Source organism: Aulonocara sp. 'chitande type north' Nkhata Bay, linkage group LG18 (assembly GCF_057382095.1).
Source record: "Aulonocara sp. 'chitande type north' Nkhata Bay isolate Kocher_YH1m ecotype deep benthic linkage group LG18, A_spYH_male_GT1.1, whole genome shotgun sequence".
Classification (NCBI taxonomy): Eukaryota; Metazoa; Chordata; class Actinopteri; order Cichliformes; family Cichlidae; genus Aulonocara; species Aulonocara sp. 'chitande type north' Nkhata Bay.
Window position 1 is genome coordinate 6,056,067 of NC_141361.1, and position 23,808 is coordinate 6,079,874.

At 40.2% G+C, this 23,808-nt stretch overlaps 1 protein-coding gene across 2 annotated transcripts; it reads left to right on the top strand.

The window, feature by feature from the left end:
- The first annotated feature begins 1,162 nt into the window (after positions 1-1,162).
- On the top strand, positions 1,163-23,195 carry stard3nl (STARD3 N-terminal like). 2 transcript variants are annotated; one of them, XM_086273136.1, is made up of 9 exons: positions 1,163-1,315; positions 12,144-12,505; positions 19,321-19,398; positions 19,535-19,612; positions 19,937-19,990; positions 20,518-20,635; positions 21,184-21,279; positions 22,163-22,231; positions 22,311-23,195. In XM_086273136.1, exons 2-8 carry the CDS (start codon positions 12,290-12,292, stop codon positions 22,225-22,227), a joined length of 705 nt encoding a protein of 234 aa, XP_086129262.1. In that variant the 5' UTR covers positions 1,163-1,315; positions 12,144-12,289; the 3' UTR covers positions 22,228-22,231; positions 22,311-23,195. The 2 variants fall into 2 exon arrangements, with proteins under 2 accessions (XP_086129262.1, XP_086129263.1); XM_086273137.1 differs by having other exon boundaries at positions 22,163-22,226; positions 22,307-23,195.
- The last annotated feature ends 613 nt before the right edge of the window (positions 23,196-23,808 follow it).

Consider the following 23,808-nt stretch of genomic DNA (forward strand, 5'->3'; position numbering starts at 1 on the left):
CAGGAGAACAGACACTCTGACAAAGGACAGAGGGATGAGGGGTAATTAGGGAAGTGGAGACACCTGGGAACACAGCAGCAAGCAAAACTGAACACAATGCACATGAGATGAGGTACAGTCAAAATGAAACAGGAAGTAGCACAAACACAACAAACACTGAAACACGTGACAGCCTGGGGAGACAAAACACAAAACACAAAGAGAAGAACATAGGAACAGATCAGGAAGACAGAACACAGAGACATGACTGAGACTGGGGAGAGAGAGACAGAGTTTTGGGCGATGGTGGCTCAAGAGTTGGGCGTTCGCCTTGTAATCGGAAGGTTGCCGGTTCAAGCCCCGGCTCGGACAGTCTCGGTCGTTGTGTCCTTGGGCAAGACACTTCACCCGTTGCCTACTGGTGGTGGTCAGAGGGCCCGGTGGCGCCAGTGTCCGGCAGCCTCGCCTCTGTCAGTGCGCCCCAGTGCGGCTGTGGCTACAATGTAGCTGCCATCACCAGTGTGTGAATGGGTGGATGACTGGATATGTAAAGCGCTTTGGGGTCTAGTAAAGCGCTATATAAATACAGGCCATTTACCATTTAAATAAACAACAAAAGACAGAACGAGAAGCTTCTGGATTTATACAGTACAGGCCAACAACTAGACTTACTTAAACAAGGGCTTGGATTATAGAGATGTTTAAATATTGTCTGTGGATGACTCTGTAGCATGTTGTTTAAGTGGACTTTAATATAGACCTGTGCGTAGTTAAAATCTGTAAAAGTAAATAAATAAATAAAATAATAAATAATAATAACACTAAGAGTATTAAAAAGCGAATAAAACTGAACATTTTTTACATTAATAAATAAATAGAAACCGACAAGCTAAATTAAGTCATTGCATTTGATAACGTGAATAAATAAAACTAAACAAATACGGAACATTTTCAAATAGGAACTAAACTGAAAAGCAAAGTCTCTCTGCAAATGAACTGAACTGGAAAAAAAAGCTTAAAACTAAATTATAATTATGATAATAACCAAGAAAACTGTAATTATTTTGATATGGAAAGCACTTTGTGTGTAGTTATGCAGTAACAGCCGCCAGGGGGACCACTCTGTCCGCGCTCAGCTGTTGGTCCAGCTGCATACTACATCTCCCAGAGTCCTTCGCGGGAGTTTATTTTAATGCAGCTACTCCATCCTGTCCGACCAGACAAGGAGGAAACAGATGAGCTGTCCGCTCTACTGGGGTTGATCTCTCCCCGCTGAAGTCATCTGGATGACAGCATATTAAAAAAACAACAACACCCGAAACAGCGAGTTTTAGAGGTAAGTTGTAGGAGGTCGAATTTAAAAACCGGGTTTTAGTAAACGAATTTAAGCTAACAAAATGGCTAGCTAGCTTTCAAAGGAACCGCTCGGGTTTGCTATGGCTTCGTGCAGATGTACCGTGAGTGTTTGTTTCGTTTTATTTCACCTCGTTCATTTTGTTATTTTTCTGGTTTAATGGCATATATTTGTGCTAAATACCCCGGCGCCGTGTTGCTGCGGGTTTTGTTGGTCTCATTTCCTCCTCTTTAGGCAGGTGTTTGCGGTACGCTTTCGGTCTCTGATCGGGAATTTTAAGTTGCCAAACAGGCGCAGGTGACTCCCTGTGACGGTCAAAGTAGCAGCAGAATCTGGACTCGTGGTTCCTCATTTTAGACCCACTACTAAAATAAAATCAGGCCTTGAGAGCAAGACATGAGTTTAGATCATTGGTGTGAAACTCATTTTGGTTCATAGACACCAATCTGACCTTAAGTGGAACAGACCCATAAAACTAATGCGTAATAAATCTGTTAATAAATAAATCGAAATTCTCCCATCATCATTCTTTGGTAGGAAGTCATAAATAGGAGTTAAATTCAGACTCGCACAGGCTCACCTCTGCACGACTGGCTTCTCCTGTAACCCTGCATGTTTCTAAGGTTTGTTTTCTTTCTTTTTTTGTTGTTGTTCTTGTGCTTTTTGTCCTCGGGTGAGGTTTGAAGTGTCTGTGTGGTGCAGCTGGTCTGGTCTGTCCAGGCTGCACCACACAGACACTTCCAATCACCACACATCAAAGTACAAAGCGTATGACGTCATCACATTCTGTGTTAGGAAGTCACATTTAGGAGTTAAATTCATTGTTCATCATACTCAAGAAATCTTTCTGTTATCTTGATTAACTTATCCCAACATTGTCAATCAGGCTAAGTGATCACATGACGCTAGTTATCAACTCTATAAGGTAAATCAGGGTTTCCCATTTTAGCTACTAGCCTGTTTACATGAAAGGGGTGGCGTTGGGGGCATCTGACCAATCACATACAGAGCAGCAGAACAGCTGACTTTACAAAGAAAGATAAAACTATAAACATGAAAAGGTTAAACACTTGTATTAATAAAGTTCAAATAGGAACTAAAAGTTCTTTTGCTGAGCTCTGTTGATGTTTACCAGTCTGGGAGAAAATACAAGCATAAATACAAAAATGGCCGTGGATATACTGGGAAAAGCATGTCGAATGATGAGCAGTGATACAGGAGACCAAGAGGAATTGCTCAGATAAGATTAAATGCTGTCATGGACGAGGACATGCTAGGGACAAGTGTTGCAGACAAAAGAAAAAAACGAGATTAATGTTTATAGAGGAATTCAAAATGTTGTGAAATTGTTCTGCAGACAAATGGGAAAAGTCAAAGAATGAAGTCGAATTTAAGAATCTAAACTGATTAGACTACTGATGCTCATCAATGGAAAGATCCTCCCGCTATCCATGGCACAGCAGTCCAAAGGGATCTTTCAGGTACTTGTTGTAAAGCAGTTTTCCAGAGAACTGATTGGTAGCTAAGTGGTGATTTCATACTTGTTGATCCGTAATCTCAAACACAACCTGCTCTGAAGCAGGTTTGCTCTACAGTTTAAGTCACTATGGTGATATACTCCAGTAAGAAGTGAGCTACCTTCATAGTACCTCTGTACTCATACCTGTGTGTTTCTTTGGCATTGCTTGTAGATATGTTTTAAAATGCAGCTGCAGTGCATTTTAAAACCTTAAGGAAGCTGTTATTGATATGGTGTAGATTAGCCAACAGATTTCTTTTCTTTTTTTACCTGATGGACACAATGCAGTGTAGTAGCCCTGCCCCTCGCTATGGTTTGTTCTTCATCATTCACTCACTGTGCGTCGATATGCTGGATGTCTCCACAAACAGTTCTCTGCATGCAGATGCAGTTTTTCTTCATTTGGAGCTTTGTGGGAGCTGAGTTCTGTTTACAGAGATGTTAATGGTCCTGTATGTGACCTGTCACATTTTATTTATTAAACAGACCACCTTGCAGTGTAGCTTCCACGTTAGCTGAGATTTGTTTTATTATTTGTTTTTGCTTGTTTTTTATTATTCTTGCTGATGATTTGTATTATCTAAATGTAAGGTTCATTCATATCAGTTTGCTTATTTAATTTAATACAGTTGTTTTTTTGTTTTTTTTGTCTTTATCTTTGTCTCCATAACTGATAGTCTCTTATATCAGTTCCTGCTCATAAGGTTACTTTAACATTTGAGGCCACGTTATGATTGCTTTAGGTGGCAGCACAAGCAGCTTTACTTCCATAAAATATATATATTTTTTAAATAACATCTGAAGTAATTTAATGAGGAATGAGTCATCCAGTTCAGCTCTGGTATTATGATGATATAATATGTGCTTCAGTCTTAAACAAGCACAGAATTTAATGAGCTGCTTCTTCCCGACTCCCTGATTTCTGCACAGCTGGATTATTGTACCAAAGAAACTGTTTCTGTAATATTTCTGTGAAATATAGTAATCCACTAAAACCCAGTGAGTGTTGGTTAGCTAAGATTTGTTTTTGTTCTTGATGGAATCGAAACACTCAGAAACGTCATTAATATTCGCTTGTCCTGCTGCAGACTTTTCTATCCAATCTAACAGTGAGAGCGAGCATGTGGTGCCCCACCCACTGGCTACAGGCAACATATTTCTGCAGATAAAGGCACCACCGTATTTGCCTTTATTCCGATGAAATGTCCTCTAAAGGACGCCCACACAATTGATGAGAAGTCAGAGACCAGATGCCGATATTGTAATTCCATTAGAAAAAAGGCTGCACTTAAGTAGGGAAGATATGTGTAGGGCTTTTAAGGCCATTGCAGTCCCAAATGGAGGCAGATGGGGTATGTGAAGTTCAATATCTGTGGGCTGAGCACCCTGATACCACAACTCAAGAGTTCTGTTTCTGCGTTATCAAAGGTAGCCGGTCAGAATATTCTGGATAATCCTTCATAATTGATCAGAATTTGCCAAATAGACTTAACATGGTGTTAAGTCTGTCACATCATTTATGAAAGTCAAAGGTTAAAGTGTGATTTTCATCAAGAAGAACTTGAAAAGAGAAACTACATGACTATGACTCGACATTAGGCACAGACAGGAATGCTCAAGCGGTATTAGCTGTTTGAAGGTACATTAGGAAAATGTTGAACGTAGTGCACAACAAGCACCTTATTTCCTCCACAGAAGGTTGATAATTAACCTTTAACCTCCGTCACTGTGATGTGTGAATACTTCTGCTACTTTACAAACTATTGTAATCATAAAACACTTTTAAAATCTGTATACTCCAATGATTTAAAAACAATAATACAGCAAACATTTAAAACCAATCTCATGACCAAGGGTGCTGCTGGCTTCAGGACCATGCAATAATCCATGTGTGGTTTGTATTTGTATTATAATACAGTCTGTAAGAAAGCCTTTTGTTATATTATTGAGAATATTGATCAACTAATTGTGATGGTGATGGGGCTCATCCGTCTTTTATCAGTCACTGCATTTTAACACAGTTTGCTCACCGTACATTCCAGTTTCTGGTCACTGAAACCAGTCAGACCTGAGCTCCTGGGGGCCTCCCTCAGGTGAATGTTGTTTTTTTAAACTTCGTACCACTTACGAAACTTCCCCAGCAGAACAATTGGTTTCAGGTTTATTCCTGTTAAGAGTTTGTACATGATAGATAGTTGTTGTTTTTTAAATATCGGACACATAATCGGGAAAACACAAAAGGGAAACATTTGTCTTCTTTCTTTTTCATTTTCCCAGCACTAGTTTATTACATCACAGCTTAAAACACTGATTCCAGTCAGAGGCGGAGCCAGATATTTGAAACACCCGGGGCTTAGACCTAAAGGGTAGTATGCATGTGGGATTATTATTTTAGAAATGACTGAAAGATTAATAGGCTCTGTTTTGAGTTTTGTTAAAAAAAGAATGACTTCATATAGGAAAAAAATATATCACATATACAGGACACCTTAAACTAGTTTTTTTTTAAATTAAGCAGCAAGGCAGAACAAAGTCGGGGCTGTATCAAGACACAGGGACTAAACCCCAATTCAACCAGACCCAGAACTGATCCAGAATTAAAACAGGACTACAACAGTTCAAAATCAGGACTACTGAGGACTTAACCAAGACAGAACCAGAATCAGAACTAGATGATAGTAGCACTAAAAATCATCATAGACCTGCACTACACTTATTTTTTAATTCTACCAAAGTCCACTATTTAGCCTTGTTGTGCAAACAAGCCTGCATAACTTAATATAGAATTTGAAAAATAACAAACCTAAAAAGAAACACTAGGTACAAGATACATGAGGACCTGTGATACGCTGATACTTTTGGTAAACAACCATTTGACTAACACATGTGTCTCACCTGCTCTTGTTCATCTCTGTTCTGTCCTCATTCACCTCTCTCTCCCTCTCTGTGCTGACAATCATCAAATATACAGTTGAAACCAGATATTTATGTACTCTTCAGATAAAAACACTTTTTTAAATTGTAACATCAAATCAGACTAAATGTTTATTTTTTTAGATTGATAAATATAAAAAACATATTTGTTAACTTTAAGAGTAAAGTGAGAAACTATCTGTATTTCTTAATTTTAAATGGCACCAAATTGTATTCAAACTTGAGCCACACTTATGGAGCTCCACAGTTCTTTTCCTGGTGTTTTGGTTGACATCTCTTGATTTTCCCATTTCAAAGAAACAGGCTCTGTGTTTTGCCTTATATGCATCCACAGGTGTGCCACCAATTTACTCACATGGACTCTACGAACCTATCAGAAGCTTCTTCAGCTCAGAATGGAATCGTCTGCAGTTTTCTTATTAATTAACAAACTTAGTGTACATGTACTCCTAAATTTGATGAAAGTGATAAAAATAGACAGCTCTGTCTCTCTTTATTCTGACATTTAACTAATTCAAAAGATGTTTCAATATTTATCCCAAACAAGTTTACTCTAAATTGATGTTGTACAGTAAAAAAATGTTCTTGTATTTTCCATAAAGTGTATGTAAATATCTGGTTACAAATGTGAATATCCTGCTTTGTACTGAAATCCCTCTTGTTTTGCATAGAAATATACTGAACAACATACGAAGCATAATATATAAGATAACATTTACCTGAGTTTTTTCTTTGAAAGAAGCCTCTAATGTCCATTCTTATATTTCAGTACATAACTGAAACCGATTTAGTCGGGGAGGGTAAGAACTGAAAATATGAAATAAACACACGTAAGCTAAGACTCTAAAAAATAGCATTTGTTCGGCTTTTCATTTCGCCATTTGTTGATTCACTTGAAGAGCAAGTAACGTAATATTGGTCAAGTGATCAGTTTGATATCAATCTTTCGTGATTCACCGTCATATTTACATTATTTGTACGGTACGAATGATTTGCTTTGGTACCTGGTCAAACTTAAGCTCTCCTTAGTATGGCTGGCTCCGTTTCTCCAACAGCGCACACAGGCAGCAGCTGCCCCGCCCCCTCGCTCAGTCGCTTAGTGCCTGAGCTCGGATCATACCAATATCAGGGGGGATTCACGCACAGTCGTAAATTCCCACAGTGTGCACTATGTGCTTCGAATATTGTGTGTACTTTTTGTTTTATACAGTTGTCAGCCAGGCATCTAACTATGAAAAAAAATTACACTCCAAAAGACCCCGGGCTTCTGACAAAACAACCCGGGCTTAAGCCCAGTAAGCCACCCCCACGCTCCGCCCCTGATTCCAGTATTCAATCAGAATCAGAATCAGAAAGGGTTTTATTGCCAAATGTTGAGCAGGTTTACAACATTAGGAAATTGCTGCGGTGCTTCAGTGCAAACATACTGTCATAAAAATATAAAAATAAGAATTAAAAGTGCTAAGTGGATAGATATATACATGATATATACATGAGTGCAGGTGGTGATCAGTGCCAAACATGGAATGATGCAGTGAACACAGCGTAGGGTCATGTGTTAGTGGTGGGAACAGTCATACGGTTATTGTTCATGTGTCCGACAGCAGAGGGGAAGAAACTGTTCTTATGGCGAGAGGTTCTGGTGCGAATGGACCGGAGCCTCCTGCCTGAGGGGAGCAGGTCAAACAGACTGTGTCCAGGGTGAGAAGGGTCAGCTGAGATCCGAGCTGCACGCCGCAGTGTCCTGGAGGTGTACAGGTCCTGCAGAGATGGGAGTCTGCAGCCAATCACCTTCTCAGCAGAGCGCACAACACGCTGCAGTCTCTGTTTGTCCCTGATAGTGGCTCCAGCGTACCACACAGTGATGGAGGAGGTGAGGATGGACTCGATGATTGCAGTGTAGGATTGCATCATCGTCCGTGTTGGCAGGTTGAATTTCTTCAGCTGCCTCAGGAAGTACATCCTCTGCTGGGCTTTCTTAATGACGGAAGTGATGGTGGGCTCCCACTTCAGGTCCTGGGTGATGGTGGTACCCAGGAAGCGGAACGAGTCCACAGAGGTGATGGGGGTGTCAGTCAGGATGATGGGGGTGAGTGGGGCTGTGTGCTTCCTGAAGTCCACAATAATCTCCACTGTCTTCTGGGCATTCAGCACCAGGTTGTTGTGGCTGCACCAGGACACCAGACGTTCAACCTCCCTCCTGTAGGCAGACTCATCCCCGTCCGAGATGAGTCCGATAACGGTGGTGTCATCTGCAAACTTGATTAGCTTGACAGACTGGTGGGTGGAGGTGCAGCAGCTGGTGTACAGGGAGAAGAGCAGAGGAGAAAGAACACAGCCCTGAGGGGAGCCGGTGCTGATGGTCCGGGAGTCCGAGACATTCTTTCCCAGCCTCACATGCTGCTTCCTGTCCGTCAGGAAGTCAGTGATCCACCGGCAGATGGGATCAGGCACATTCATCTGGGAAAGCTTGCCTCGGAGATGGTCTGGAAGGATGGTGTTGAAGGCAGAGCTGAAGTCCACAAACAGGATCCTGGCGTAGGTTCCTGGGGAGTCCAGATGCTGCAGGATGAAGTGTAGGGCCATGTTGATGGCGTCGTCTACAGACCTGTTGGCTCTGTATGCAAACTGCAGGGGGTCCAGGAGGGGGGCCGTGAGGGTCTTGAGATGGGAGAGAACTAGGCGCTCAAATGACTTCATGACCACAGATGTCAGAGCCACGGGTCTGTAGTCATTTAGTCCAGTGATCCTAGGTTTCTTGGGGACAGGGATTATGGTGGAGGACTTGAAGCAGGCAGGCACATGACGTGCCTGCAGTGAGGAGTTGAAAATGCCAGAAAACACTGGGGCCAGCTTGTTTGCACAGTGTCTGAGGGTGGCAGGAGACACACCGTCTGGGCCGGGAGCTTTTCGAGCATTCAGACTCTTAAACTGCTTCCTCACATCTGCTTCATGAATATGAAGAGTTGTGGTGGGAGGAGGTGGTGTGAAATCCTCTTTTGTGTGGGGTGAGGAGGGGGGTGTTGTAGGTGAACAGTTTGAAGGTGGTGATGGCTCTATGGAGGGGGGAGAGGTGGGGGAATGAGTGTCCAAAGTGCCTCTATTGTTGGGGCCGTTGGAGGTGTGAAGGCTGCCTGATGGCTCGTCAAAACGGCAGTAAAAGTCGTTAAGGGTGTTGGCCAAGAGCAAGTCATCAGTGGAGTGGGGGGTTTTAGGCTTGTAGTTGGTGATATTCCTAAAACCTTTCCACACAGAGGCCGAGTCATTCTCTGAGATCTGCTGCTGCATCTTCTCAGAGTGCTGATGTTTAGCAATGTCCACTACTTTAGTGAACCTGTACTTGGCCTCTCTGTAGCAGTCCCTGTCTCCGCTTCTGAACGCCTTTCTCTTTTCCAGCCACAGCTTTTTGAGTTTAGGAGTAAACCAGGGTTTGTCATTGTTATAACTCACCCTAGTTATACATCATTTCCATCCCTTCTTCTTACTGTGTTGAGCCATCAGAGATGCTTCATATTTCCATGTTTTACAGGATTGTCTGCCTGGAGTCTGTCGTCATTGTGCTTAAATAGTAGTTTTGACTTTTCATGTAAATGTCAGGATAGGCAGCATCTTCTTTAACTAGTTCAAGCTGCCAAAATAAATCCATAATTAAATTTTAATCCTCATAAAAGGCTGAAAATATTTGTTCTGAATCCAAAACAGTTAGATGTAGTTTGTTAATTTCCCTCGTTTTGTTATTACCCTAGAGTAGCTTTGGTGTATCTTTTCTCTCTCAGTTAATATTTATTATAAACATCCATCATAACAGCATATATGCAATTACTGGTCACTTTGTTAGGTACACCTTGTTTATAGCAGGTATGACCCCTGTTGCTGACAGAACTGCGTCATGAAGTCATGTTCATTAATTGTTGACTTGAATCTGCCGTTCCACCTCATCCCAAAGATGCTCTAGTGGAGTACAGTGAACTCATCTTCATGTTCAAGAAACCAGTTTGAGATGATTTGAGCTGGAAGCAGCCATCAAAAGATGGGTACAGTGTGGTTATAAAGTGATAGACATGGTCGGCATTAGCTGGGCTGTGGTGGTTAAACAATGCTAAGCTGGTACTAATTGGCTCAAAGTATGCCTAGAAAATATTCTCCACACTCTCACACCGCTATGAGCAACTTGAAATGTTAATACAAGGCAAGATGTTCATTCTTTTATGTCGTTTACACCAAATTCTAACCCTACCATTTGAATGTCACAGCAGTCATCAGACCAGCAACATCTTTTCAATCTTCCGCTGTGTCCAGCTTTGGCAAGCCTGTTCAAACTGCTGCCTCAGTATTTGTTGCTCTAACTGCGGGAATTGGCACCAGCCTTGGTGTCTTTCAGAGGAACTGCTCCTGTTAGTTGTTTGCACTTCCATTCTGGATTAATTTTTCAGACCTGGAGGTTACTACTTGTAAATACGTTGGAGTCTCATACACATATTTAAATGAAAACTTGTTAGTTAACAGATTTGAAGCAGTGGAAATTGTAACCACTCAAAGACATTTAGAACAGCGATAGGTCCCCAGCTCTAATCTGTTTCTTTGTTTTGTAAGCTGGTGCAGACCCAGGACGTGCTGGAGACATTACATCTCACGGCGGGGCTGAGCACCCTGATACCACACCTTCACTTTGGAAGAGGTGGAGTAGGTGGCTGGGGAGAGGGTGGTGCTGGGATCCCATATGTTTAAATAAATTGTAATTTAAAATTGCTTTGACTGCTGGCCCTTGCAACTCAGACGCTAATATATATGTGGATATATATGTGGATTTATCTTTTTTTTGTTGTTGTTGTTCCTGAGTAATTAAGCTCCGGTCTGACGCATTAGACTTCCAAGGGAAGCTGCAGCCGTCAGGGAGTGCCATTGCCATATGGGAGGTGTAATTTGGCTGTAATAATTAAGTAGGGCAGTCTGTGTGAAAACAACATCCACATAAAAACCAGGATCCATTGCAGCGTGGCAAATGTAATTGGGTTTTAATGTTGGTGCTAGCTGATTTATGTGGAAAATACTGGGTAAAGTTTGTAAAGTTGAACAAGTAAATGAAAAGTATGTTAAGGATTAATAAAACAGTTGGAATAACTGCAAATGCTGAAATAATGTAATGATGCAACTGCTAGGAAGTTGAGGGTTAAATTGTTTTAGACACCATCTGCGGTGTAACTGTAATAGCTCTCTGGCATGTGAGAAGGAAGCGCCAAATGGTGAACGATATTAGTTTCAGGTGCACAGCACATACGATTGTGCTGAAGATACGTCCCATTACAAAGTGACTGAATGGTTCTTTTAACAGATTTATTTTTCAGGTAATTAACAGTCATTTAAACCTGACTAAAGCCCTAAAATAGATGCATTTTGTGAACCAAAAAGACTAATTCATGTAAAACATGAAAGTCACAAGACTGTGAAACCACATCACCAGAGAAAACCTGCTGGGACCAGACTGTACAAATCACGTTTCCATCCTGCCTTTTTCTTTCTGTGTATCACAGCAGCTGACAGTTAAAGCAAAAGCACAACTGGTTTCAGTTCCTTAAAACAAAGACAGTGTAAACAGTGTTTAATGGTATGAGGTCCAAAAGTCATTGAAGTTAGATGATAACTGAAATCTTTTTCTGGGTCATGTGACAGTGATTTTTACAGGGTTTTTTTAGTAGAAAAGTCCAATTTAAGCTCAGTTATAAGAGAAAGAGCAATTTGAAGTTGACATCCGACACCTCAGGTGTTGCACTAGACTGTGGTGGTGACAGGAGAACTGAGCCAGAAGGTGAACGTTTTGATTTACTAGTCGATCTGCATTCCAGATCTCAGCAACGTTGAGTAGTGAAGAAATCACAGACGCAAGCAGCAGAAATGAGTTTCTCCTGAAGGGTTCAGTCTTTGAGATATGGTGAGGAGTTTGAGTGGCAACCATACAGAGAGCATCAACAACTTTGCACATATATGGTTGGTTTTGTGCATGATTAGTGGTTTGAATTAGATTTTGGTGGTTTTGTGTTGTGCTTGTTTTTTTTTGTTTGTTTTGTTTTTAGCTCTGCTCTCAGAAACCAGAAACATAAACACTCTTAGCACTGCAAAGCCCAAAGATCTCTAAAAGCTTTCTATTATGAACAAATCGTTATAAAATCTAACTCAACAATGTAAATCCACAGCCTGATGGAGCTTATTCTGCTTTACTATGTTGTTCAAAAAAAAAGCAGACGATTGTCAGAATTTTTATTATGTCTACAAAGACTTAGATGCTTTAGAAAATCGCTGAGGTTTACTCCCTGAGAGGAGATTGCCATTTCTTTACCTTCTTCATCTTCTTTTCTACAGATGCAGTGATGCTTTTAACCTCCACACAGTGACTCCACATCACCAACACCAGCCTCGCTTCCAGCTCCAATGATCTTCCACCTCTGACTCTTTCCTAAAATTGACCAGTAGGTGGGGCCAGCCCTGCCCAGGTGGGGTGGCCAGCGATGGAAGGCCGACGTGGAGGCAGCAGCAGCGGTAGCTACTCACAGATCCCTGTCAGAACAGGCATGGGGTCTGTCAACTCCCCGGCCGTTTCTGTGAGATTGGAGCCGTACGACATCGGAGAGAAGAAATGCATCTCGGATGTGAGGAGGACTTTCTGCCTCTTTGTCACCTTTGACCTCTTGTTCGTCACCATGCTCTGGATCATAGAACTCAATGTAAGTCTGTGTTTGTAGTGGCTGTGACAGCAGTTTTGTTTTTTTTATTAGATATCTGTAGTAATAAAGTTTTTACAGCAATGTAAAACCACACGAGATTAAGATATATCACCAGACAGTGAGCCTTTTTGACTGGGTCAGCCTACTCGGGAGAAATTTATTGGATGCATCTGCTGTCTTCTATGTATTTTGCTCAAGAAAAAACTAAAACTGAAGATGATTTTATTATTTCCCAGAGATTAAAGGGTTATTTAAAAGTAAAGTTAAACAAAGTCAGGAAAGATAAAACGCTAGTATTGAAGTTTTTAAAAAACTCCAAAGTAGGTGAAGCCGTTAAAAGGCCAGGCTCAGAGCCTTTGGTTTTGCTTTTTTGTGGAAAAACATTTATTGTTCTTTTACAGCATTTAGAGTTGTTTCTTTCAGCTTGTGGTGGACTTTCGGATTGACAGTATCATTCCTATCTGCTTTTACTTTTGTGCCTGATCGGTACGATTAACAGCAGTCAGCTTGACGCACAACTGAACTGAATAACAAAAATAAACACACCGTAGATTTCTGATGCACTAAATCACTTTGGAGGAAAAATGAGTTTCCTCTGCTGACTGACAGTTATTGTTTGTTGAGCTCAGTTGTATGAAAGTTCAGAGGAACTCATGAGTAGCCACCGATTTGTACACAACTGATAGCAAAGTGTGGAATATAGCATTACATGTGAACAAAGGTTTAAAGCTGGTGAAGAATGCACGTTCCTTATCTGTACAGACTTTTTCTTAACTAAACTATCAAGTGGTTTAGTTGGTATCGTGGTTTACAGTGGTTCGCCTACCAGGTGAAAGATCCCAGAAGGAGACGCTTATCCCATTGGGTTTGGTTCAGGAAAGGCATCTACCTGCTGTGGTGACTTCTTGTGACAAGGGAGAAGTAATACCATTACTTCTTCCTGTTCACAATTTTTATCTTTGTAACAACAAATCATTGAGTAATAAAACCAGCTGCTTTTTCAGTGAGTCTCTCATCCAGTTGAGCTCCAAATCCACCGTCTTACACATCAGTTTGCGGCAGCTATCCTCGTTCTGCTCTTGGTGAGCTTCATATAGAGGTACAGAAGCCAGTTCTTGACATGGTGCAGGTTCTGCAGATGGCCTCTGTTGAGGGCTTCAGTCCAGTTAGGTGGAGTCAGACAGCTGGATGAGAGACTCTCTGGAGAAGCAACTACAGAACTCCCAGAATAGCATCATAACCAGAGAGCCGGCTGGTAGTGATGACAGAATAAAGGTAGAGCAGATAGACACTGAACTTTCAAAATAAGAGCCACAGGATTGTCCATAAGTAAATCAGTCGCAGATGGCAACGTCCTTTAAGATGGATTAAAAAGGTATACCCGTTGATATACCTGATTAGATCTGTGCGCTGTCATACAACGCAGCGGCCAGATTGCACCAGACTGTCCTCCTCCACAGTTATTTAAATGGACTATAAAAAATATGCAATAAGATTAATGCTACAGGATATTTTAACCAAACCAAAACATTTGTGCTTTCTCAGCACTGCCCCACCACTAACATCTGGATGAGTGTTAGAAAGCTAACTAACTTTATCAAATTACATCCATGCTTTGTTTTAAAAGGAAAGAACTTCTTGTCTTTAACCAACGGCAGTGTTGTTAACCCATCCAGATAAAAACAAAAACATATGTTTGTTTCTATTCTTTTATCATGGTGGCAGTTTAGGAGGAGCTCTTGCAGGAACTTTTCTGGTTTTTAGTTACTGAAATGCTGCAGTATGTGCAGGGTGCCGATCTTTGTTTTTTCTGCTTTGAACCGTGATCTCAGGGTCTGCTGATTTAAACTAATGGAGAGTTTACAGGCTCGTGCTGCAGTATTGAAGCGTCCAGCATGTTGGAGCAGTGTTTGTGTCCTCCAGGACTCTGAACTGTTTGACTGAGAGTTTTAATTTATTCTGAACACGTTTATCTTCTTAGATGACAGCAATCATTAATTAAGCCGAGTGGACTCTGTCGCTCTCCTTTTTGAAGATGTTGCTCAGCGTTGTTGCTTTTTCTGTAAATGTCACATCTGAAAAAAGCCAGAAGGAACATTTAGTAAAAAATGTTACTAAAATGCCATCACGATAAGAGATGGATAAAGTCAGCAGAATTATCAAACACATTCCTGTAAGGGTGCATTTAGATACCACAAACAGACAGAGTTTATGAACTACAGAAAAAAAAAAGTTTTTTAATCTTGTGCACATATTTTAATACGGTTCCTGCTCAGTTTGCCTGTTTACATGTTTTACTATTTTATCTTATCTGACTTGTTAAAAACAGGTCTGTTAACCATTAATCGTGAGGAAGCAGTTACATTATTGTCAGTCGTCCTCGGTCATGATAGGTTACTGTGTTTTATCGCTCTGGAACTGTAAAATGCCTGCAGTTGTGCACCGAGAAACAACTTTTACAGTTGGAGAACTGAATTGTGTCAAGGTCGAGCAGAAGCAGGACAGCCTGCATGCTGGACGAGTGGATCGAGGTCATGCAGCTGATTGAGGAAGTGATTTGACTGCGGCACACATTCCCAGAATGCTCCATTTGACCTCGGCCACTAAAATAACTGTCCACGAGAGACGGACTTGTTCTCTTTTGTGTAACTGGAAGAACACCCTGCAAATGCACTGCAAACCTGCTCACTTTCAAAATGGAGAACGTTTCATCATCCATGACTTTAATCCTGAGCAGTTTTTACTCAACAGTTTGATGACTTTTTTATTTTTTTGTGAAGAAGTTTCCTTCCTTCCTCTCAGCTGTAGCACTGAACACGTTACTCTGTTTTGACTAGCTGCTGTGGGACTAGTTGGAGGAGAAGTGCTGAGTGTTAATTCAGTTCAGTTTTTTTTATATATCATTAGTAAAGTGGCCTCAAGGTGCTTTATAATTATGAGATAAAGACCCAACAGTATTGGAGAGAAAACCCCAACATTCAGACAGGGTTCATACCTTTACTGCCTTTAATACCTTTGCTATGAAAAGATACATTTTTTTGCAATTTCTGCCTCAAAAACACATTTGGACACTGATGAAGGTGACGCACCCTGCTAAGTATAGGCTAAGTATAGGTCTGTCAGCATTACTAATGGGTGCAAATTAAAATCTTTTGCTGCATATGATCACGTTGAGGGGGTTTTATATGAATCTTTTGTTTTTAACAGTGTTTTTGATTTAATAATGTTTCAAACTAAAATAACAGAAATGGTCAGTAACAACAAAAAATCTCTATGTAGCAGAAAATAAGGAGACTAGCTCCATGTTAATACCAGTATTATGCTCATAATTACAATACTAACTTATTTTATACAAACCACATCTGAGACGTCTTGGTTGTGCAATAACTGACACATTATTATAGTAAGTATATGCTTCTTTTTTCTTGCCTAATGTTGATGAAGCAGTTATGTCATTAAATCATAGGACTCCAAAATAATCCTGTTACCACAGGATTATTTAGGTAATCAATCATTTTTCTATCCTGATTGTTTCTTCTCAAATATGAGGCGTGCATTAGTATGTAGGCTGGATTTAAGTTGGAGCTGCCAGCCAACCAAAGACAACTCAGGATGTCGATGTTGTATTTTTGCTGGCAGTTTGTTGATTTAAAAAATCAGCCTTCAACATAAGAGCACTGCAGTTGGAATTCAATGGTGTTTATACACCACTCTGCATTTAATCATTAGTTATTATTAATCTCTGGCCTCTGATTAATCTTCCCTCTGATGGTCAGGAGCAGCTTCTTTGTGTACAAGCGCCGTAAAAGAAGTTCTAGAAAGAATCTCTGGATACAGACTTTCTGAATATGTTGCAGATCGTGTTGTTGTTGGAGAGCTAAATTCCAGAGCTGAGTTTAGCCACTGACTTCAACAGTGTGGCACTTTCTGTCTAACAATTCATTCCACTCATACCGATGATGCCACTGCAGCTGATCACGAAACTGAGTAAACTAGCAAGCAAGACCTGTACTTTGTGTTTTCAGTCCAAGTTCCTGCTCTTTCATTTAGTTTGCTTCTGTGTTTATCACAGAGGGGAGTCGAGTTCACAGCCCTCTAACACAAAAAGCTGAAATCCTCCAGTCTCATTTAATGTACCTAGTTTTTCAAACATCTATTTAGGATGATAATAAAAATGTACATTATCATCTCATATAAATCGAAATATTAATTATAGCACAGTGACGAAGACCAGTATAAGAAGTAATGAAGGGAAATCTTGATCCCAGCTTTGTGTGCAACTAGCTGCACTCTTTAGTCGGTAAAGTGAATTATTTCATATTTCAATTCATATTGAGTCTAAGATGTTGTAGCGGGGATTGAGAGATCGCATTTCTTTATCACTTTGATCTAGAAAAAGAGCAGCTGTGTGAGTAGATTGCCAGAGTAAAGCAGCCGATAACAGTTTGACCCGAGAGATCCAAACCATGGAGTGTGGTTTTGCATCTCTCGGGTCAAACGGTTATCGGCTGCTTTACTCTGGCAGTGCTAACCTTAGCCACACTGAGCTAATCTGAAACTGTGTGAGAGAGATTCATTTCAGAGACATTTGAAACAAAAGGAAGTTCATTTTTCACCCACGCAGTATTTCTGTGGTAATTTTTCACATTTGATTGAGCTCAGTTTTGAATTTTGTTGTTTAGGTGACAGCACATTATTCACTGTTAGGTCTGTACAAGCTAATGCTGACAGCTTTTAGCTTTAACTGTAAATGAAGCAAAAGTCTTTTTTTTGTGTGAATTTAATGTTAAAACTCACGACTTCGTCTGAGTTGTAGCTTCTCACAGTTGCTAAACAACCTTACTCGAAGTATATTTGCAGAACCTCACAAACACATTTAAACCATTTTATCAGTGCTTAAAACCACAATATCTTTAAACGTTATCTTTCTAACCTCATGTTGCTGTTTCTTAATTTTGCAAAAATGACAGACTTGCACTGCTTCTCAGAGTGATGCACAGAAACATCAGTTCACGGCAAAGATTCACAGACACAACTGCAGCACAGTGATTTTCCAGTTATACATATTGTTAGCTAATTCAGATCAGAGTGTACCAACACCAGCGATGGATGGAAACAATCTGAGAGGAAGACGAGGAAGAACAAAACCAGGAACACGAGTTTTAGGTGAAATTTGAGCAGCTGTTCTGGATTTATACATGAAATAAGAAACTTGAAGTGTGAGACTCTTTGTCTTTCTTTCAGATATTTCTCAAACAAGAATAACATTTCCTTTATTTATAGTTCCTGTAAGTTACTCTTCTTGATCTATCTCGTCCTCCTCTGCCTCACGGATGATTTCCATCCATTGCCGGTGGGGGTGGAAGATTTTCAGCTGCTGTGCTTAGGAAATGATGCGAGTGCTGCAGATCTGTAAGCTTAACCTCTGCATCCTGTGGTTAATTTCATGTATCTTGCGGTGACTCATTGTGCAAAATGTGTTATTGAGCGAGGGAGAGCCCATTATTTAAAAAAAAAAAAAAAAGGCATCAAAGGAGATCTGCAAATAGAGTCTAAAATGGTGAAAGCTGTAAATGAGAGCAGGATTGTTTCAGTGAGTGAAAATGATGCAGTTGCGTTTCATTTTTGGAAGCGGAGCAGAAAGTAAAAATCTGTTGAGGTCATCAAAAGCAAAGGTGAAGCTGAGGTCTGCAAACTGTGTGCCGCTGCATTTTTCATGTCCTTTTTTTTAATACATGCAGATATGAGTGCTGTTTTATTGAAGTGAGACTTTAAATATAGCACCAACACCCTCAGATTTCCTGTTGGTTCTAGAGAACTGATGCACTGCTGATGTTGTCAAGCCAGCTCTCAGTTTAAGGCATAAAATCAAGAGGAAGTCACCGAGCGAGGTCCTTTATGACCCAAGATAGCGCTGTGCGATATGACGAAATATATTGATGATGAAATGAAAAAACTATCGTTTCAAATTGTACGCTATCGTTTGTTTCGTGGTTTCCAAAATAAGCTGTTTACGGCAACGTTTTTCCATCGGGGCGCAGAGAATACCAGCATGGCCAGTGAATATGAGGCAGAACCAGGTAGCTCCAAACAGAAAGACTAGTCGAAACAAAACGAGGACCTTATTCCTAATGAGGGCCGGCCCCTGTAGCATGGACTTGATTTGGTTATGAAAAGTCTGACACACACCAGAAAACTCTACTATGGAAATTATGCCGCAAACCGGTTCCCACCACAGACTCAAACACGACAAACCTCTTCTACCACCTACGCAAGAATCATGTGAAAGGTTGTTGACAGAGTTTACAGATGAGAAGCAAAAAAGCCGTCAGGTGCTCAAAATAAACCTTAGACTCAAACGTTAGAACAGGCTTTTCCTCGCAGCACGTAATAAATACAAAGAACATGGTGGCCGTTACATATAGTTTCATGCACCAGTCAAAACACTCGGCTCCAGGAACACGACACCCAGCTGAAAACACTTCACACAAGTCGGGTTCACAGAGTTTACATAAAAAGCCCTTTTTTGTCATGTACATCGTTATCAGGATGAGAAATGTCTTACATGAGGATATAAGATTTGGGTCATCGCACAGCCCTAACCCCAAATGTTTATTTGAATCTTACAACTTCTCATGTTTTTGTGTTGTATTAAAACTTATGATTGTTATTTTAGATGGCATAAACTTACATAAAATATTCCTCTAGTAACAAAGAATATAACTGCCTCACTCAGGTCATTTTAGCCTCAGTTGTGTCAGGGTTAACTTTAACATTCAGAGTATTTGTCATGATGAGCTGTTTGTGTTTGTCAGGTGAACGGCGGCATTCAGAATCGGCTGGAACAAGAAGTCCTGCACTACGACTACCACGCCTCCTTCTTCGACATCTTTGTAAGGTTCTTTCTTTTTCTTTAAATGATCAACTTTATATCGTTTATTTTATGTGGGGGGTTTTTTCACTATTTTTTCCTTCCTTTTTGTTTCCCTCCTCCTTCTGTGCCACCTTCACCTTCCTCCCCTCCCTCAGCTGCTGGCAGTTTTCAGGTTTGCCGTCCTCATCCTGGCCTACGCTGTCTGCAAGCTTCGTCACTGGTGGGCCATCGCGGTAGGTTTTAAGGCTGTATGCCACAACAGTGCTTCTGTAATTGCGCCAGCAGAGGGCGCTGCCCAGCAAGAGCTCACATTGTTGGGTGCACAGTGAAGTGGATGCACTAATTCTTGTTTCTGTGCATTAAATATGTCATCAGGGGGCATCAGTGTTTGTTACAGGGTGATTCTGTGATTTTCCATTTCACTTCATTATATTCAGTATATTTAGAGAGTTAAAGACCATTAACATGAGGATGTTTTCAGGTAAAAGTGGTTCTGTTTTAAAATATTAGCAAAAATAACAGCATGAGCATTTCTGATGTTTTCTGTCTTTGTGCAGATCACCACTGCAGTCAGCTGTGCTTTCCTGATTGCTAAAGTCATTTTGTCGAAGGTAAGAAGAAGCTTTACAATTCCTGTCTGCACTCGTGGGTGTACACACACACACACACACACACACACACACACACACACACACACACACACACACACACACACACACACACCTCAGAAAACAGGGTGGTACTTAAAGCTTTGATCTAAGAAACCTGACAACATCTAATATTTTCATTATTTGTAACAAAAATGTTGCACTGACTTTAGTTTTTTACTTCTAATAATATCTTTATTTATTTTAGTATTGGTGTCAATGTCCACACACAAAAACCTCTTAGAGGACAGTTTGTTGTTGGAGTTAATTTTCTTCTGCAGTCTTTGCTCCATATTCCCCGATGGCGATGCAAACATGTATGAGGATTTAAGGAAGTGAAGCAAACTCCCTGTACAGGAAAACCTGTAATTGCTGCTGTTTAACAATAATAAATATTTGTTTTTGCACCTTCTAAATTTTAAATGGTCAGATTTTGTATGCTTTGTGTAGAATTACATATTCATATTGGGACGTGTGTGTTTCTTGTGTAGCTGCTGAGTCAGGGGGCCTTTGGGTACCTGCTGCCCATCATCTCCTTCGTTCTGGCCTGGATAGAAACGTGGCTGCTCGACTTCAAGGTCCTGCCTCAGGAGATCGAAGACGAAAACAGTGAGTCTCAATTGAGCTAATAATAAAAAAGGCGCCTTCATTACTGTTGCAGTACTGCTGCTGTCACTGCTGTGATCTCTGTCAACAGATCGTTTACCTTACAGGCTCCTTTTAAAACCTTCCTTTAAGTTAGCAAAAGAATGTGAAAAAACAAGTACTATGACTCAAGAGCCTCTGAGTGGAGAATGAAAAAGAAACAAGAAAACGATAAAGAACAGCAGCAGGCGCTCTGGTGAAACACTGCCACCTGCTGGTGAACATTCAAAGCTACATACTGAGTAATTTTATTCAGTTGTTTTATTTAAAATAAAAGAGCATGGGATAAGAAGTTAATATTATAATTATTTATAATAATGTTAGAGTAAAAAGTGTAATGCATCAGCTTCCTGTTGTTATTTCACAGGTAATTATTAATAATTATATGCTATGAACAAAATCTTTACTCACCTGATAAATGAAAGTTATTTCACCACTGTTATGTTATTCTAACCTCATTGATGTCCTGCTGATGCCGTTATTCCTGCTTCCTTCATCCTTCTGTGTTTCAGGACATCAGTCCATCATAGATACAAGTAGGGCTCCTCTCCTGGGTCCAGGTCCTTTATCTGATGGGCAGTTCTACTCTCCGCCAGAGTCTTTGGCAGGTCTGTTTCCTCCCACTGACATCAGACAAACCCAAACACACCCGACACACTCGCTTCAGCTGTCGCTCTTTCAGACTGCTCAGTCTGATGATTCTGACTCTTCATTCCCATTTAAATGAGCGTACAGACACAAAATATGAAGATATACAGTTCATTTTATTGTCATTATTATTATTATTATTATTATTATTAGAGTTTTTAGATTTCCAGCTTTGCACTTCACACCCAGAAATGAGTGGCGTAGCTCCTTCAGTATTTGTTTCACTGCACAGTGAAAGGAGCTTTGTCATCTGCAGACATCTTATTGCTTAGAAAATAATTCAATTACTCAGCTGCCTCTGCAGTGAGCCTTCCATACAATGGGTGGGCCCATCCTTTGCAGACACAGACACTCTCCAGAGCAGAAGCAGAGCTGCAGTCGATAACACAAAATACAAAAATAATTCCCGTTTCTGTAAAATGTGAAGAATTAAAAGTGAAGGTTTATTCTCACACCAGCCTCCTGCAGCTGCTTTGAACCTGCAGCCTCCTGCAGACGATTAAGACAAGCGCGCCTCAGTTGTTTCACACAGGTCAATAAACAAGAAAATTTAAAAATGATGAAACCTGACAAGACGGGAATTGTCAGGCTGGTTATCAGTGGCTGAATTTTCAAAATAAGAGCGAAGGGCATCATCTGCTATTAAGCAGTTGTAGATGCCATTAATGTCTTTAAGGATAATACATTTAGTTGGCATGAATACCTGAGCCGTCCGGGTTCAGAGGGGTCGTCTTCTAATCTGAAGGTTGGCAGTTAAAATCCTGGCTCCACCGTTCTTTTATCGTCCTACATTTTCTGTGGTGTTTCTATAAAAACGCTGACCGATTTCCCTTTCGTGTTCAGACTCTGACGAGGAGCTGGATGATAAACACGAACCTGAAAAAGGGCTCATTACACAAGTGACTTAAAAGGGTAAGAATACGTAAAGACAGACGTCAGTCAGGATTCGTATCCACAGTATTAGTCTGATGTGCTGTTTTTTTCTCCACAGGATCTCCGATCCTGAACATGGAGGGATTTTTGGGTCCTCCAGCGTTGTGCTACTGAGGGGAAAACTTCTGCCTTACACCTTCAGCCATTTTAGTTTGTATTTGTTCATATCCACAAATGCAGCTCACGTTCTGATATCAGCCTTCTGCACGTTCACCGCGACCGGGAAAGTGCCACTTAAAAGTTTCAGTGTCATGAACTCTGGTTACTGTATGAGTTTTGTTTCTCCACCTTTAAGGAACTCGAGACCTTACAAGAGATTTATCAGAAATAAATCACTACATCCTTATCAGTATCCATCCATAATTCAAAACATTACATCACACTTAAAAAAATATATATTTACACTTTCAATTTAAAAACAGTGTTAATGTCTTATTTCCAGCATAATGTTTACTTATAATTCTGTGATCATTTTCTTATGCTTCGGTTGAGTCACTGCAAAGGAAAATAAGCTCATGGATGCCACAGAAAGGATTGTTCAGCCGGTATTGAGCCTGCAGACCAGACTGTAGCAGAAAGAGAAAGTCAAACTCTTAGAGATGTTTATGATTACTTCAATGTCTTAAAAATGTGCATGAAAGAATATTAAGGTAACATATAGAGATGTGAACGATACTGTTTGTTTTGAAACGAGAGTGAAGGATTGTGTGTTAAAGAAAACGAGCCATAAACGTGCAGCATGTACACTCGGAGATTTGGGTTTAGTGCACTGAACAGAAGGGACGCTGCTCTCGAAAGCTGCTGTGACGGGCGGGGAAACGTTCTAATGCAAATGTACATATCTTCATGCATGCTTTGCAAGCTCAGTGGATGTTTATTCTTTTTTTTCTTTTTTAAAGAAAAGCCCGTCTGTATAACAGAATCATTAAAATGTTAAAGGTTACGTGGTTTTGTTTAATTGTTTATGTCAAACGTCGACCTTAAAGAGATCAACAGAATAAGAACTTAGACATAAATTAGCCTTATGAATAAATAAAATGTGAAAATATCAGTTTGTTTCAGGTAATGTCAGCTGTTTATTAAAAAAAATATTCCTTTTTCATTTCTATTTTTTCTTAAACCTAATTACTACTCTTAATTAAGGTGAACAGACTCTGAATGGGGGACTTTTATTTTAATTGTGTGTAATATATTAATTACATTTATTGAATTAAATAAAGATTAAGCCTTATTTTTAAAGAAGACATGCTACTGAATACATGGACTGTAGATAAAAGATGGAGGTGACCTTTTACTAGAGTTATTAGTTTTGAATTTTCTAGTTTTTATTTTTCATTCCATTTTGAATTTTTAAGGTCAGTTTAGTGTCAGTTAGTCTCCAGAGTGAATTTTCTTCTTTCAGTGTAGTTTCAGTTACTTTTAGGCTTTTAAATTATTATTGTTATATGGAGGCCAAATGTCAGAGGGAACATTTATGAAAATCAGCAGCGATATCACTAAAAATAAAGATTTACCCCCTATTTTTAGTTTAGTTTTCCAAGTTCAAAGTCTTGAAA

What these genes read in the sequence shown, in the direction of transcription:
- stard3nl (XM_086273136.1), top strand. Translation starts at nt 12,290, where the DNA reads ATGGAAGGCCGACGTGGAGGCAGCAGCAGCGGTAGCTACTCACAGATC. An exon ending in GGAGATCGAAGACGAAAACA is followed by an intron (nt 20,636 to 21,183) that starts GTGAGTCTCAAT and finishes TCTGTGTTTCAG; the next exon opens with GACATCAGTCCATCATAGAT. An exon ending in TCCGCCAGAGTCTTTGGCAG is followed by an intron (nt 21,280 to 22,162) that starts GTCTGTTTCCTC and finishes TTTCGTGTTCAG; the next exon opens with ACTCTGACGAGGAGCTGGAT.